A 16,923-nucleotide genomic window follows, 5' to 3' on the forward strand; every position below is an offset into this window, starting at 1 on the left:
CGCAAGGGATCGCACACGCACGCGGGGCATCACACTTCGAGGGGCATCACACTTGCACCCAAGGCCATCGCACACGGGGTGATCACACACATACACACGGCAATCACACATACCCAGAGATCTCTCTTTCTCACACACACAAATACACGGCAAACACACACACACACACATACACACACGGCAATCACACATACCCAGATCTCTCTCTCTCTCTCTCTCGCACACACACAGATACACGGCAATCACACACACACACATACACACACGGCAATCACACATACCCAGAGATCTCTCTCTCTCGCACACACACAGATACACGGCAATCACACACACACACACACATACACACACGGCAATCACACATACCCAGAGATCTCTCTCTCTCTCTCTCTCTCGCACACACAGATACACGGCAATCACACACACACACATACACACACGGCAATCACACATACCCAGATCTCTCTCTCTCTCTCTCGCACACACACAGATACACGGCAATCACACACACACACATACACACACGGCAATCACACATACCCAGAGATCTCTCTCTCTCGCACACACACAGATACACGGCAATCACACACACACACATACACACACGGCAATCACACATACCCAGAGATCTCTCTCTCTCTCTCGCACACACACAGATACACGGCAATCACACACACACACATACACACACGGCAATCACACATACCCAGAGATCTCTCTCTCTCTCTCGCACACACACAGATACACGGCAATCACACACACACACATACACACACGGCAATCACACATACCCAGAGATCTCTCTCTCTCTCTCGCACACACACAGATACACGGCAATCACACACACACACATACACACACGGCAATCACACATACCCAGAGATCTCTCTCTCTCTCTCGCACACACACAGATACACGGCAATCACACACACACACATACACACACGGCAATCACACATACCCAGAGATCTCTCTCTCACACACATACACACGCACACACGAGTCCCTCGCACAGGGCGATCCCCCCCCTTCAGTGAGCGCACACACCCCTTCAGTGGCTGGGAGCGCCCGAGGCTCCGCTCCGCGCGGAATCGGGGTTCAGCAGCAGCAGCGAGCCCGCCCGGCTCTGTTCCGCTCCCTCTCTGTCTCTGTCTCTCCCTCCCCATTCGGTCAAACGGGTCCCACCCGAGCCCTGAAAAATGCCTGCCCGTGACGCGAGGAGAGGGCGCCGGGTCTGTACATAAGAAGTGAGTACTGGCACAATGGCGCGTGTTGCGCGAGCGAAGTCTGTCTGCACGCTGCATGGTCCCTCGCTTCCCCGCCGCCTCCTCGCAGGAGGGACCCGGAGCTGCTCCGTGCCCCGGGGGAGGAGGCACCGGCTCCCTCTGTACCTTTCTTCGCTCCTTTCCTCTCTCTGCCCCCTCCCGGTTTCGCAGGCTCGGCTAAACACCCCCTGCTCCTACCACCTCTCCTTTGTCTCAGGTGTGTGCAGCGCCCTTGCCAGGGAGCTCAGGCCCCCGGAGCGCTTCTCCTGCTGGAGCCGCTCTTGTCTGTACGGCACGGGAAGGATGCCCTCTGCGAGCGCCTCAAGCCCAGCGCATCCTGGCGAGCTGGCGGCTGCAGAAGGGGAAAGGAGCCATGGCCCGTTCTGGCTGCAGAGGGAACGGGTTGTCCCCTCTCGCGGAGGAGGGGGGTGAAAATGTCCTCGCCGACTGTATTATCCCGTCTCCTGGCAGGGTGGATGGGGGTCAGGGGCCTGGGGAAGTTGCGAGAAAGGGGATGCAGAGCATCACTGGGTGGATCAGACTAGGGCGCCTCGCAGCCATCCTTTGTTAGCTGCATGCAGCGGGCTGAAGGAGAGTGTAGCAGGAGAACTGGGGGGAAGCGCTACTCTCGTTCGTGGTACCCGGGATCCTGTGTGTCCCTCTGGAACTGCTGAGGCCAGGCAGAACAAGGAGCAGTTTCCTAGGCGATGGGACGAAGCTTGGGGTAGGCTGGGGTTTGGAGGGCGGTGAAAATAGGAAAAAATTCAGACGGGCAAGGGGAGCGCTGGACGAAAGGAAAATGTGATGGCGATCCAACCCCTCTTCCCCGCCCATCACAATTCGTGCTCAGCCGAGGAGAGCTCAGCTAGAAGGACAGTGGTGAAATCAGGTGTCCGTTCCAAACTTAGCCGCGCGCATCGATTTTCGGGCAGGGGCGTCTCAGCAGCCCCATGCAGTGTTCCATGTCCATTACACTTGGACACGGTATTCGCCTGCCTGCCTGGTGCTCCCGGCTAGCTAGAGCCAGATTCTAGTTTTCTAGTAGCTGAACAGTAACTACAGCACAGCCTGTGCACCGAGTCATGCACGGGGCTTTTCCACTTGGGGCTGCCTGGAACCCACCTCCCCAAACCAGATGCCCAGGCCCGCTGTATTCATTTCCTAGGTCTGTCTTTCTTTGGACCTGTATTGCACGATTCTTTTTGGATGTGAGCTCCTGTAACTCTATAGGTTAACCCCCAGCGGGTGCTCAAGAGAAAATCGTGTCTATGTAGCAAAGGACACTCCCTCCCTCCTCTGGAGACGAGATCTGGGAGAGATTTTTTAATCTACATTTAGATGCAGGCTTTCCCCACAACAGCTGAAAGCGGTGTTGCAGCCCTTCAAAATATATTAATAATTTTAAATAGAGCATTGTTGCAATCTTTCCTCAGGAGACCTTTAAGTGTATTTGATGTGAATTATTTGTATCTAATTACTAGTGTAGTTACTTGTAATCTCATGATTTAGGGGACTACTCTATAATACACTTAGGTGACCATTATTGTCCCAGTGGGTTTCTTTTACCAGTAAACAATCAAATATCCTATAATAAGATGATTGACTTTTCTAGTAGGCATGCACATGTGTTCCTGGTATTTTCTAAAAGAGTTTACTGAACACTTTCACATTGTTAGGATTAATACTACATTATTTTTATAGTTACATGTGGGAGGGATTTGAAATTATTATAATGACTATCTGTGTGCAGAGCTGAGGGACTAAGAAAAGAAATCCTATTTCCTGATAATGATGGACTAAAATGTAGTTTGAGAACCATATTAGCAATGCCTAAGATTGTTCAAGATATGAGGACAATATTGGAAAATACCAAAGGAATACAAGAAAATATGGCATGTTGGGGCTATACTTGCAGAGTATGCATAGAGGACACACCTACTCACACATGTATAAATTAAACAATGCCATGTGTGTATCCATGTGTGTACATATGTTTAGCATGCTATTAGTTTTACCAGTTGCTGAAACCAACCATTCTGCAGTGAGGAATCATGGTGTCCAAGTGAAATGCATTTATAACACAACTATCTATGAGCTCTATTTTGAATTAATCGGGTCTCTGCAGCCATCTGGCAAGAAGGGCATACAGCTAAATATCCTTCCATCTAATGCTGTCAATGTTAATATTCTTTTTCTGCTTTATTAGTGGCGGCACCTGACTTGCTGGATCCCAAATCTGCCACTCAAAACTCCAAACCAAGGCTATCATTTTCTACAAAACCCACAGTGCTCTCATCGCGAGAGGAATGTGATTCAGCTATTAATGTTATGAAATGGAAGACCGTTTCAACGATTTTTCTCGTGGTTGTTGTATATTTAATAATTGGAGCTACTGTTTTCAAAGCCCTGGAACAGCCACATGAAACTTCCCAAAGAACCACCATTGTGATTCAGAAGCAGACATTTGTGTCTCAGCATTCCTGTGTGAATACATCAGAGCTGGATGAACTAATTCAGGTAATTCATGCAAAAAGTTACCTTGTTCCTGTGTTTTAGAAAAACGTGTTCTTATGGGGTAATGGCTCTGTACTAAATGGGACGCTGATGTATCAGCATTTCAACTGCAGCAAGAAGGCTAGCCTAAAACAAAAAGTTTGGCAACTGTATATTCACATAAGGCCTCAGCTGAAAAGTCATTGCTAAATGTTCCTGTGATAATTAAAAGTTTATGCATTAGCAAGACATATGATTTAATAGTTCATAAAGGAACGGGTATATTGATTGAGCCGTACTTGATTTATCAATGTTGGGACAGTATCTGGCCAACTGTTACTTTAAGAAAGTTCAGATGGATCATTACTAAACTGATCATTACTTTAGCAAACAATTCCCTCTTTTAGCTATGTATTTCTTTCCACAATCTTTTGTTTTAAATACAGAAAAATATTAACTAGATATTTTCATTACAAATCTTGATTATTATTATTATTATTTTATTATTATTATTTATTATTATGTACTTCTAAAGGTTGAAGTCAGTTTATATCAGCTGATGATCTGGCTTACCATATTTGCATGTGTCTCAAATAGCACCATGAACTCCTGGTGATCTGGAAAAGCACAGGCGTATTAGTTTGACCTCAGTTGTAAGCAAGTTCTTAGGATACATTTGCAAGTAGTTAAAGACAGAGAGGTAAAAAAGGTGATGAGGATAAGATACACCATGCATTTGATATAGAGTGCCACAGGAGAAATTAGTTACATTAGAGAAGATGTGAATTAATACAAGAGTTAGAAGATTAGCAAGGAACTGGATGAAAGTCTATAACTTATATTACTGAAGGTGAACTGTTTGGCTGGAAGGAGGTGACTAGTGAAGTTCCCCAGGGATCTTTCTTGGGAGCAATCTTGTTTAACATTTTTATTAATGACCTTGGCACAAAAAGTGGGAATGAGCTAATAAAATTTGTGAGTGACAAAAAATTGGGATGTATTGCCAATACAGAGAGGGTTGGAATGTCGTACAAGAACATTTGGATGACTTTGAACATTGGAGTAATAGAAATGGGATGAAATATAATAGTAAAAAGTGCAAGGACTAAAAACAGTTTTGCCATAAGCTGGGGATGTATCAGCTGGAAGCAACAGAGGATTGGGGTGACTGTGATGTCAGAGTGAGACGGCTGGAGAAAAATGCTAGTGCAATCCTAGGATGCATCAAGTGAGATATTTTCAGCAGAGACAGGGAAAAGTTATTATCACTGTACAAGGCACTGGTGACACCTCATCTGGCATACTATGTGCAATTCTGGTCCCCCATGTTTAAGAAAGATGAATTCAACAGATGCAGAGAAGAGTTACTGGGATGATCAGACGCGTGGAAAATATGCGTTACAAGAAGAGACTTAAGAAGGTTGGTTTGTGTAGCCTAACCAAATGAAGGATGGGGAGAGAGATGATACTCCCTATAAACACATCAGAAAGATACACACCAGGGAGGGAAGATATCTTGTGCCCATCTGTTGGCACAAGAACAAAGGGCAAATAAATGGGTCATCAATAAGTTTAGGCTTGAAATTAGATGAAAGAGTCTAGCCATCAGAGTAGAGCTCTGTAGCAGGACTGTTATCCCATTGGTCCTGCTGCCATAATGGCATGAGTGCATACAATATACTTTGTTGTAGGAATGATTGGGTGGGCATAATTCTCCTCTCCTGATTTTGGTGATTTGCAGGAAAACATTACATTTCTCATCAGTGTGTTATAAATAGAATTTCAGCAATGCAAAGCACGTTTTCCTTTTCTTTTTAACTGAAGGTTTTAATACTTAAATTTAAGCAAGAGATCAAAATAGATTGATGGATTTCCATTATAATAGGACTTAAAGTGTTTTTCTTACATGGTTAAAGCAATATTTGTCTTATTCTTTTAGTGGTACAAATTATGCCTGAATTCCATTTATATGTATTAACCGACTGTGGTTTGTTTTTTCTTTTTGGTAGTAAGGGGAAATCTGTCTGTCTTGTGGGATTTGCAGGAACTGATGTTTTTGTGTACGGGAATGGGATAAATATAAAAGAAATTTCAGGATTGGTTACTGTGGGGCAGGATGGGAATGGGATTAAAAAATATGGGATGAAGATGCAGGGCTCTTCATCAGATGAGTGAAGTTTTAGATCAGCCTTCCAAGGGGAGTAGTGGGGGCAAAAATACTAACTTGTTTCAAGACTTGATCTTAATAAATTCATGGAAGGGATGATATGATGAGATTGCCTACAGTGGCATATGGCCCATCCACAACTGCTATTAGCACCACATCTCCTCCAACAATAGATAGGGAGGGTTATGAGTTACAAGAAAACATTCTTTCCCAGATGTCTAGCTGGTAGGTCTTGCCTACATGTTCAGGGGCTAACTCTGATCCCCATATTTGGGCTTAAAAAGGATTTTCCCCCTGAAGCAGATTGGAAGACCCTGTTTATTTGTTTGTTTTTGCCTTCCTCTGCAGCATGAGGCCTGGTTCATCTGCTGGTTCAAACTAGAATAAATAGTGGATTCTCTGTAAAGTGAGAATTTGAGGATTTGAGGATTTTAGTAACTCAGCCAAAGATTATGGTTTTATTTCAGGAGTGGGTGGGATTTTGTTGCCTATTATGTACTGGAGGTCAGACTAGATCATCATGATGGTCCCTGAAAATTATTTTACTGAAAATTATTAAGGTGGAGGTCTGATTTACAAAGGTTATTTTTAAAGTATGCTGTTTTTAAGTTAAATTGGTTAAACATGGAAAATGTGTATAGTTTGGGAATTGTATTTTATAGTCAAGTTGAATTGCAAAAAGGGTAACCCTTTAAAGTTACTGAAGCTTTTACTTTCTCCCTGTGCCCTACAATGCTTTTTTTCCTCTTGCTGTAAAGTATCTGGGTGCTGAATAATCACTCGTAGTTACAGAAAGTCCTTCCAGAAAACAGTTGAGGTATGTTTGGCTAACAGTTGTGGGAAGATAATACTGTTAGGGTAATACCTTTAAAAACAATGAGTAGTGTTGTAGCACCTTCTAAAAAGCAGCTTTTGAACCAGCAGATTGTTCTGTAGTCCTGTAGCACCTGTAGCATGTGTAGCACCTTTAGTCTTTATCTTTACTTCAAACTATAGTGAAGTAGCTAGCTAGCTAGCCAAATCTCAGACAGCTTATAATGCAAGAGTCTTCCAATCCAGATAATTTCTGCCCTGCATAATAGGGTTATTCTAGTTCTGGGAAAGTCTTGTACTTCAGAAACTTCTAACTGGGCTCAATACTACTACATAGTGAAGTGATTTAGTGACATGAACATATCAGGATGACTAGACTGAGAGCACAAATTCAGCCTAGAAAGGGCGTGAACTTATCTCCAAACACAAATCACTAACCTATTAGTGTCCATCTCGTTTCCCTTTTCCTTAATACAAATTTCTTTTTGTCACTTGACTTGTTATAATACACAAGTCTTTTTGCCTCCATGCAATCAGGCCAGGGTATTAGAAAATATCCAACACACGCCTGCTAGCAGTTCCTTTGTGGTAACAAGACTGTGTATGGATACCAACTATAGCACCCTCAATTTTCTTGGCTGGTTTTTGAATTCCTGGAAGACTGTTGTCAAGATTGTTCCCCACTTTGGCACTCTGAGTGCAGAAGGTGGGGGCCTGCAAGAGACTTAAATACTTTGCCTTTTTAAGCTTCTAACTTAAAAAAAAAATTTCCCAAGGTTACAGATTTCCTGGCCTTGGGAGATAGGCTGCCACCATCAAGTGAATTGATAAAAACCTGAAAAGTAGGAAGAAACACTTAAACTTCTCAAGGAGTACCCGATACTCTTTTTCCACAAGAGAGCTTGAAGAAAGAAACAAAAACACACAGAAAACAAACTGTCTCTGATAGCTGACCTTTCAGGCTAGGAAGGTACACACAGGCCTCCTGTTACCTTCCAGAACACAAGCAACAAACCATTGCCTTAAAAAAGGGATTCTATTAACAGAACAAAAAAGATATACTTGATAAAGCATATTTGGCTACTAGGTGTACAGAGCAACTAAAAAAAGAACAGATCAAAACACAAAGAAGCAGTCTCTTTGGGTTGCAGCTTAAATATGGTGAATGGGGAGGGAAGGCACATGGAATTCACAGAGAAGTTTAACAAAACAGCAAAATGAAGAAAAATACCCTGAATGTGACTAAACATATATTTCTCTAGCTACTCACAATCTCTACTGATCCATACCTCAAGGCCCATTCCATTCCCATACCCAATATTTCTTGTAGGCATGGTAATTCTGTTTGATTACTTCATCTTCCTTCCTCCAGCTACTAACTTAGAACTCACACAAAGGAACAGAAGTTAGGTATCTACATTCAATTTACATTTCAACAGTCTTTCCCACTGGCTTTCCTGGCTTTATGCCAGCACTCTAACTACCTGAGTTTAACCGTTTAGTCACCCAGCTCTTCTGCTATCCATCACAAATGTCTTTTTACAGGTCCATTGGAGAATGTGGATCACACCAGCATACTGAACAGGAAATGAAACTTTAGGGTGTAGCTGAGTTAGTCTGTACAGGTAAACTGAAAAAACAACAAATAGTCTGGTAGCACTTTGTAGACTAACAAAACATGTAGATGGTATCATGATCCAGTCATCTGAAGAAGTGGGCTGTGCACACGAAAGCTCATGATACCATCTACATGTTTTGTTAGTCTATAAAATGCTATTTGTTGTTTTTTCAGTGAATATGAAATGTATTCCACTTTTCTATATGCTTTGGCATGAAGCACGAGAATATGGACATATGTCATGCAGTTTAGAATATATACCAAGTTAATGAAATGGAATATTCTCTCCTTTTTGATGAACAGCTACCTCAAACCTATGAACTGGCTCTGGGGGTTTGGGATGGTCAACCCAGTATTACTCCTGCTTTGGAATTCATGATCTTTTGCATCTCTAATTTCCATGAATCAATGCTGCAAACCATCTTCAGTAGAAACCCTTCCAGTTGTCTCCTCTGTATACTGTAATAAAAACTCCTTGAGATGAATTACAGCAATGTGGGACCCTGAGTGCTGAATCCAGATGCATACTAATTTTTGAGAAATTCCCTAAGTACTGAGGGCATTTAAACATGCATAACTATAGGCATAATGGCTCGGCATTCTGTGGTGTCAAGGTTCAAACACTGGATGCCAACTTTCAGTGTAATTTTAGGCCAGTCTAAAGTAAGTCAACATTACAGGCAATACCATCTGCTTTGCCATACATTGTGCATGGTAACAATCAACTTGGCAGTATGTGCCTTTTAGAGGGGAGCTAGCTATAATACATGTTACTACCTTTTAGTGGTCCCTATAGGACAGAAAGAACCAGACTACAATGTTTTTTTTAGATTAAAACTTAGGGCTTCAAAGTTTCAGGTGAAAGGGACACAGCTATTATCAGGAGTGAAAAAAACAGGTTTGCTGCAGTCAGGATGGAGAGCTCTAGGGATGCAAGACCCACTTGGCTTATTGTTTGTTCCCTTTTAAAAAATATTTAGAGTTGCTGACTACTAAACTGCATATAGAGAATGCCGCCAAAGACTTTGCTGCTGTGCCATTTTGTCAACAAAAGCTGTATTAATAAACTGAGAAGTGTCTTTTTTTATTGTTGTTGCTGAGTTTGAGCATCTTGTGTTGTATGGTTGGGCCAAATTTTAAAAAATTGCCATACAACAGAATAAAACTGTAGATGATCTTTAAATGTGGTGGGTGTTGCTTAAACCTACCTCTGTGAATATTTATGTAGGCCTAATTCTCATTTACACTAAGAACCCACAGTCTTTTGCCACTCAGCTCTACACTGGCAAGTTGTTGTAAACCTGGGAATGATTTAGCAGCTGGTATGCAAAGAATGACAGGAATCAGAGACAGAACAAAACTATTTAGCTGTAGTGTAGGATTGTTCCCTATAGCATATCTGCTGCTGACAACCGGAAAATGTTTGAGGCAGTTTCCAATCTCAGATGCACACAGTATATTTCATGCCTAACCCGTTTTGGGGCCAATACACACATACATACACACACACGCAAATATCTTGAGTTCTTGCTCTACACAGATGTTTCAGTTTATGTTGGTTTGGTGACAGTACCCCTGCAATAAGTGCAAGAGCAGAAAGTCAGTCATTGGGAAAGGTGAGTCTGAATGAATTGCATAATCTGCAATTTTTTAACACTGTCAATATTTTTATTTTATATCTGATATTCTATAACCAAACTTAAAAATGAGATAGCTCGACACATAGTTTTCTATGAGGAAAAATGGACTGGCTTCCTAGCCCATAGGTTGTTTCTTTGCTCTAGAGCAGTGATGCACAACCCATGGGTTGTGACCCCCTTGGAGGTCGTGGTTGCCTTCCTGGGGGGATTGCAGCGCTTGGATCCAGCCGGCCGCTTTTCCTGGCTTCCCGGCTCGGCTTCCGGCGTATACGCGGCTGGGGTGGGGAGAGTGGCAGGAGAGCGGCAGTGGCCCAACAATTAAAGGGGCCGCTTCCTTTTTTTGCTCCACCAAATTCGGTGGCCCCTGTGGGGGTCGCAAATGAAAAAGGTTGCACACCATTGCTCTAGAGCTGCAGTTCTCACATTTCATTGTACCATGACCACTTTTTGACAATAAAAATTACTATATGACTCCAGGAAGTGGGGGAGGGGACCGAACCCTGAGCCAACACCTGATCCTGCTGCCCTGGGTGTAGGGGTCAAAGCCTGAGGACCACCCGCTGGGAGGGGAGGTCAAAGCTAAAGCCCAAGGGCTTCAGCCCCAGGAGGGAGCCCGTAATCTGAGCCCCACCACCCTGGCCTGATGCCTGAGCTCTGGCGCTGTAGGGCTTGGGCTTCCGCTTTGGCTCTGGGCAGTGACAGATTCAGGCATCAGCCTCGGCCTTGGGCCGCAGTAAGTCTAAGCCAGCCCTGGCGACCCCATTCAAATGGAGTCATGACCCACTGTGGGGTCCTGTTTCACAGTTTAAGAACAGCTGTTCTAGAGTTATTGCTCAGAAAGAATGAAGTTGGCACTACAGTGTATTCTGGGATGCCCGAGTAGATTGTTTCTTTGCTCTGGAGCAGTGGTGTGCAACCCGTGGGTCGTGACCCCCTTGGAGGTCACGGCTGCCTTCCGGGGAAGGCGGGGAGGGGGGAGGTCGCAGGAGTGAGAACTGGCAACAAGAGCCCTACTTTGTCATCTGCTGCCAAACAAAACATTTATTAGAGAAATTAGAAGAACTTTTTAAGTGTCCTGCAATGAAGGATTCTACCACAGAATTTTAAGTCCAACTTCTTTCATATCTTTCACGTTCTTACTGAAAACTGATTTTCTGCAAAAATATGATCATGTTTTAAAAAAATATTTTGTGTACCATCTGGATGTATCTGACCTAAGGGATTAAAACCACATTCCCATAAAGTGATCTGCATGACGTTCTTCATGGGCTCAGAGTTCCACCTTCACAGAGTAGCTTGTGAGACTAGGTTACCTATGATCCTATTTCCATAACCTGTGTCTGTTTTTACCCATACCTAATGTTGGTTAAAATCTTCCTTGTCTATGCATTCACCATTCAGACAGTGAACTGTTCAGGGTAGGAATCTGTCTTCTCTTTGTCTTCTGAGGAAGACCTAGAATGTTTATGCCTGCATTCTTTGTTCCTTAACTTTTGTTCCCAGAATATCAGGATAACTGTTTCCAATGTGATTAATTTCCTCTATAAAATATTTGACACTTTAAAAACTTATTTTAGCTGATTTTATGCTTCTAATTAGATGTAACTACAGGCAGTCCCAGGGTTACGTGGATCCGACTTATGTCGGATCCCTACTTATGAACGGGGTGACTCACCCCGCACTAGCTGCGCCGCCCCCAGCAGACCGCCGAGACGCGTCTCAGCGGTCCCGCCGCCCCCATCCTCCGTGGCGAGAAAAGCCTGGGCTGCTGGGGGGGGGGGGGGGGGCGCAGCAAGTGCCACTCCCCCCCTAGCAGACCAGGCTTTTCTCGCCGCTGGTCAGTTTCAGCAGCAGCTGAATCAGGACGCCTGGGGTAGAGCAGCTGGGGGGCTGCCGGGTTGGTCCCACAGCGCCGAGGTGCGGTGCTACTGGACCAACCCAGCAGCACCCCAGCTGCTCTGCCCCAGGCGTCCCCAAAAGCAGCTGGGGTGCTGCCGGGTTGGTCCCGCCGCGCCAAGGGTCTGCGCTACCAGACCAACCCAGCAGCACTCCAGCTGCTCTGCCCCAGGTGTGTCCGATTCAGCCGCTGCTGGTCAGTTTCAACAGCGGCTGAATCTGGACGCCTGGGACAGAGCAGCTGGGGCACTGCCGGGTTGGTCCCGCCGCGCCAAGGGTTGGCGCTACCAGACCAATCTGGCAGCATCCCAGCTGCTCTACCCCAGGTGTCCCCAAGTCAGCTGCTGCTGAAACTGATCAGCGGCTGATTCCAGGAAGCCTGGGGCAAAGCAGCTCTGCCTCAGGCTTCCTGTAGTCAGCGCTGGTCAGTTTCAGCAGCGGCTGAATCGGGGACACCTGGGGTACAATATGTACCAGTTCCGACTTACATACAATTTCAACTTAAGAACAAACCTACAGTCCCTCGCTTGTACGTAACCCAGGGACTGCCTGTAAAATATATACTTTATGTTATACCACACCTCTCCTTTAATTTACTTTCTGTCCCATATATGAAGCGTTTCACATCTTGTATCTCAGTCCTGAGAAACCAATGCTATTGCATTTTCTGAAGGGTGTTCTTTAATTTTAGAAGCCCCTTTAAATAGGCTCCTTCCATTGCGACCTTTCAGATTCAGTAGAAAACTATTATGCAGTTAAAATGATTAAGTAGTATTTCTTGTTTCCCCTCCAGGTATTACAAAACTTAAAAAGCTTCTTGCTGTGTCATTTCTGGTGATAAAATATATCACTGACTGGGACACAGGGTTTGTCTTGGTCCTGAAAGATACTTTGTAAATCTGAGATTTATAAGTTTGATTTATTAAAATTAGATCAGGTTTTATGACTGTCTTTTACCCACAAAATTAAGGGCACAATTTCTGTGGGATATTCTATTTTGCACAGCTATCATGTAGGTAATGTTCTTTTCCCAGGTCATTTAAAGTGGGTAGTTGTTAACATTTACAACCCCACGCCACACAAAACAACACACTGTGCTCTGGCTGGTTCCCAGCTTGCAAGGAGCAGGTGTATATGCTTCACAATCCTTTTAGGCTTGAAAACCTTGAAGGACATTGCCTATAAAAAACCCCTGATATTCTTTTGGCGATTCAAACTGCAACTGCATTGTTTTTTTGTTTTTTTATCCAAGGCTATTCTGGGGTACTTGAGACTGGAAGACCACGAGGAAGTGCAAATATCAAGCACGCATATACCTCTTTATAGTGCAGCATTTCTGAAAGTGGTCCAGGGATCCACTCTGAAAAACCTGATAACTGGCTATTCCCGTTTATTTATTTATCAGCTCCACAGCCAAGGCGCGGCTCCCATTGGCTCCAGTTCACTGTTTGCAGCCAAGAGGAGCTGTGAGAAGCAGCATGGGCTGGGCTGCTGCTTCCTGTGGCTCCCCTTGGCTACAAACAGTGAACTGGAGCCAATGGAAACCGCAAGGCTTCATCGCTGTGGAGCCAGTAAATAAACAAATGGAGTGGCCAATAAGCAGCTTTCTGAGAGTGGATCCATGGACCACTGTGAGAAACAGTGTGACAGGGCAGGTTAGAGGGCTAGCTCAGAGAGAGAGAGGGGCAGCTCTAAAAAGCAGAAACAGCCCTGGTTAATTAAGAGAGGGATACTTCAGGGTAACCAGGAACAGTTGACACAGAGTTATCATGGGCAGAATGGAAGCAGCTCAGATGGGGCTGCTATCAATCAGTTAGGGCCGGCTGATCTCACTTGAGGCTGCCAGAGGGCCTTTTAAAAAAGCTTTCCCTGCTGGGCAAAAGAGAGAGGATGGAAGAGCGGTTGGAGTGAGGTGGAGAGAAACTATAGCAGATAAGGAGAGAATTGGAGAATCTGATAAAGAGAAGTCAGCAGCCCCTGGCCCACCAATGGGGGAGGGCAAATGGGACAACTGCCACCAGGCCTGGAGCTCAAGCCATCACTTAGAGCTCCTGGCCCTTTAAATCACTGCCAGAGCACAGTGTGCCACACTCCAGGCGGCTCTTAGGGCTGCCTGGAGAAGTGGGGGCACCGCACAGTGCTCTCCAGGAAGTGCAGAGGGATGGCATGTCATGGTCCTGGCAGTGCTGGGGGATGACTGCTGCCATCCCATCCCTTCTGGGAGCTTGGAGCCAGCCCTCTCCACCTTGCCCAGGGACCTGGGGAGGCTGTTGTTTCCCCTGCATACCCCTGACAATCACAGCACTTCTGCTCATTCTTAACTGTAACCATGTGAGTTGTCTCACCGTGTTGAATTGTGGCCTATTTCCTAGTTTCCATCCACGTGTCTTTCTCTTTCCTAGATCCTGTCTTCTCCCTTCTTGCTAAAAATAAATGTCCAGATGCTTCATTCCACAGTTAAGCATGCCATCTCTGTATCCCTGATGCATAGCACTATCATGTAAAGGAATCTGCCTTATACCCAGGTTTTAGACTTAATCTTCTGTAACATCCACCAACAGTCTTGTCCAGTCCCTATTTCTGAATAGACGCCAGTCTATTCTGAAGGGATTCTCCTGCTGAATCCAAATTATTGCTAAATTCCCTGGGTCTGGGTAGTGGCTTGTGACTATTCCTAGCTTTGGGTCCCTTGTTTATGTAGTGTCAGGAAACATAGGTGACTTTTGAGTGCTGGCAAATCAGTGGGGAAAAAACTGTGTTTTCTCTGGTTCATAAAGATGATATTTCAAGATGGTTTCACTTTTATTTCTGGATACATAGTCAAGGAGTTAACTACTCAACTGGACTAGGTGCTAGAATAGAGCTGTATTGTTTACAGTTAAAACAATCGCAGTGTGTTTGTGATGAGTACCCATGATTATATACTACATCATTTCATAAAAGTGTATCAGCAAGAGCAGACAAATGCAAATATTTACTGCTTGAACTCAATGCTACTTACTCCATTTTTGCCTTACTAAAGACACTACTTAGTTGATACTTTGGAACTAGGAAAGTTGTATTTGTAGAGGAGGAAGTTCCTGCTTTGGAAGGCTGAGACCTTGCCTCTAGCTTTAGCAGTAAATTTAAACAGCTGGGTATGGTAGCCTATCAGATGAAATCAAGACAACCTCTAGATACAGATTCCTATATGATCCCAATGTGCTGCAGTATAAAAATGACCCATTAATAATTATGCAATGTTTCTAAAATTATAAAGGGAATTCAAAGTTGACATTGAATTTAAAAGGGTATCCAAAATTGATGCTTCTTTGTTTTTGGCAATGATCTGACTTCAAACAGAAAAGCTGAGTTCTCAGGTACAAATTCAAAAAGTTACTGAGTGACTTAGGAGCCTAAGTCTCATCTTCAAAAGTTACAGAGGCACTTAGGAGCTAAGCAACTCATGAAGGCTGCTAAGGTTGTTACATTGCTTTTGGAAATTGGTATTAGAGTTCTAAGACCCTTAGACACTTTGTAAAATTTTACCTCAATTCTCTTTACCATCAAGACATTGAACACAATGTAACCATGAAAAAGAAAGAAAGAATAAAAGAGCATTCTATCATGGACCTACTATTCTTCTGAATATTATTAATTTACCATTATCTATTATTATTAATTTTAGGGATGTAAAATTATTTAAGTAATTTAATAGTAGATGCAATTTGCACTATTCGATTAGTCGATAAGGGCTCTTCCGCCTTTGAAGTGCAGCAACAATCCCAGGGTACTACACTTCAAAGGCAAAAGCGCTGAGGCGATTTGGCTGTCCCCCACTGGCCCCGTGTTCCCTGTGGTGTTTCAAAGTGGCAGTGCCACATGGAGTCCGGGTCTTAGTCTACTAAGCTATTCACATTTTACAATTTATTTTATAGTAGTAACATAAACCTTCCTATTAAAATCTTGTAAACTACCTCACGTGGCTGAATAGAATAAATTTGAATCAGTGATGTTAAAAGCATGGATTATACAGAATTTCCATGATTCTAACTTTTTCGGGCTAAAGGAAAATTATATGGTAGCACTAGAGATGCATAGACTTAATTACACTATGGGATAAGTAGGCCTATGCCAATGAAGGACAAAGGTGATAGGTAAATAAATTGTAAGTAAAGATGGCAGTGTCTTGCCAAACTCACGACGAATGAAATGACTGTGCTTTCACTGTTGTACAAGGCAGCAATCAAGAGGAAAGACAGAAGAGTGACAAATAAAAGGAAAGACAGACTCGAAGATAAATAGGTATCATCATCATCAATAATTCATTTGCTGTTTGTACATTAAGGGTGAAATCCTGGCCCCAGTGAAATCAATGGGAGTTTTATCCCAATATTTTAGGCCAGTATGTCCAATACTGTCAGCCAGTGCTCTCTTAGGGAGACAGGAATAGTTAATGCAGGACCTCTTGGTGTTTGGGAATAAAAAAAGGTCAAGTCTAAATAAACAATTGCTCCTCAAAAACCATAGAGGAATCTTACACTGTGGCCATGCAAATTGCAAAATACAAACAAGCACATGCCATAGGCAAGACACTTCTACTGCCAGAAAGAGTAGACATATAGAATTATGATTAGTGAACAAGAAGCCAGGATGCTGAAAACGATTCCTATGTCAAAGAATACCATCTGTTGATGCACTGATGACCTTGCAGAAAATGTGTAAGATAGATCAAATTGATAGACCAAGAACAGAGGAGTCAATATTTTGCACTGCAGCTTGATGAAGCTATACATATAGCCAACCTGATTCAGGTTTTGTGTTATGAGAAATTTGTCAAAACTAGTATAATAGTTGAAGAACTTTTATTTTGCCAAGAAATCCCAACTCAAACAGCCACTGAGCAAAATATTCAAGATTCTTGATAAATTCACAGCAGAGGAAAGTCGTAGCTGGGCTATGTTATGTGGGAATTTTGTGCTAATGAGGCAGCAGTTATGACTTGAAATAACAGTGGAGGAGAAGTACAAATAAAGTGGCAACAGCAGCAGT

General features: G+C 43.6%; 1 protein-coding gene across 1 annotated transcript in view; it reads left to right on the forward strand.

Annotated features, from left to right (window-relative positions):
• The first annotated feature begins 825 nt into the window (after positions 1-825).
• KCNK2 (potassium two pore domain channel subfamily K member 2) overlaps positions 826-16,923 on the forward strand; it is a 146,127-nt gene continuing 130,029 nt past the window's right edge. The window contains exons 1-2 of the mRNA XM_006137350.5: positions 826-1,247; positions 3,472-3,782. Of these exons, the coding sequence (XP_006137412.1) occupies position 1,247; positions 3,472-3,782 (312 nt within the window). The 5' untranslated portion in view covers positions 826-1,246. The remainder of the gene's footprint in view (positions 1,248-3,471; positions 3,783-16,923) is intronic.

This window comes from Pelodiscus sinensis, chromosome 3 (assembly GCF_052426305.1).
Source record: "Pelodiscus sinensis isolate ZL-2025 chromosome 3, ASM5242630v1, whole genome shotgun sequence".
In the NCBI taxonomy this organism is placed as follows: domain Eukaryota; kingdom Metazoa; phylum Chordata; order Testudines; family Trionychidae; genus Pelodiscus; species Pelodiscus sinensis.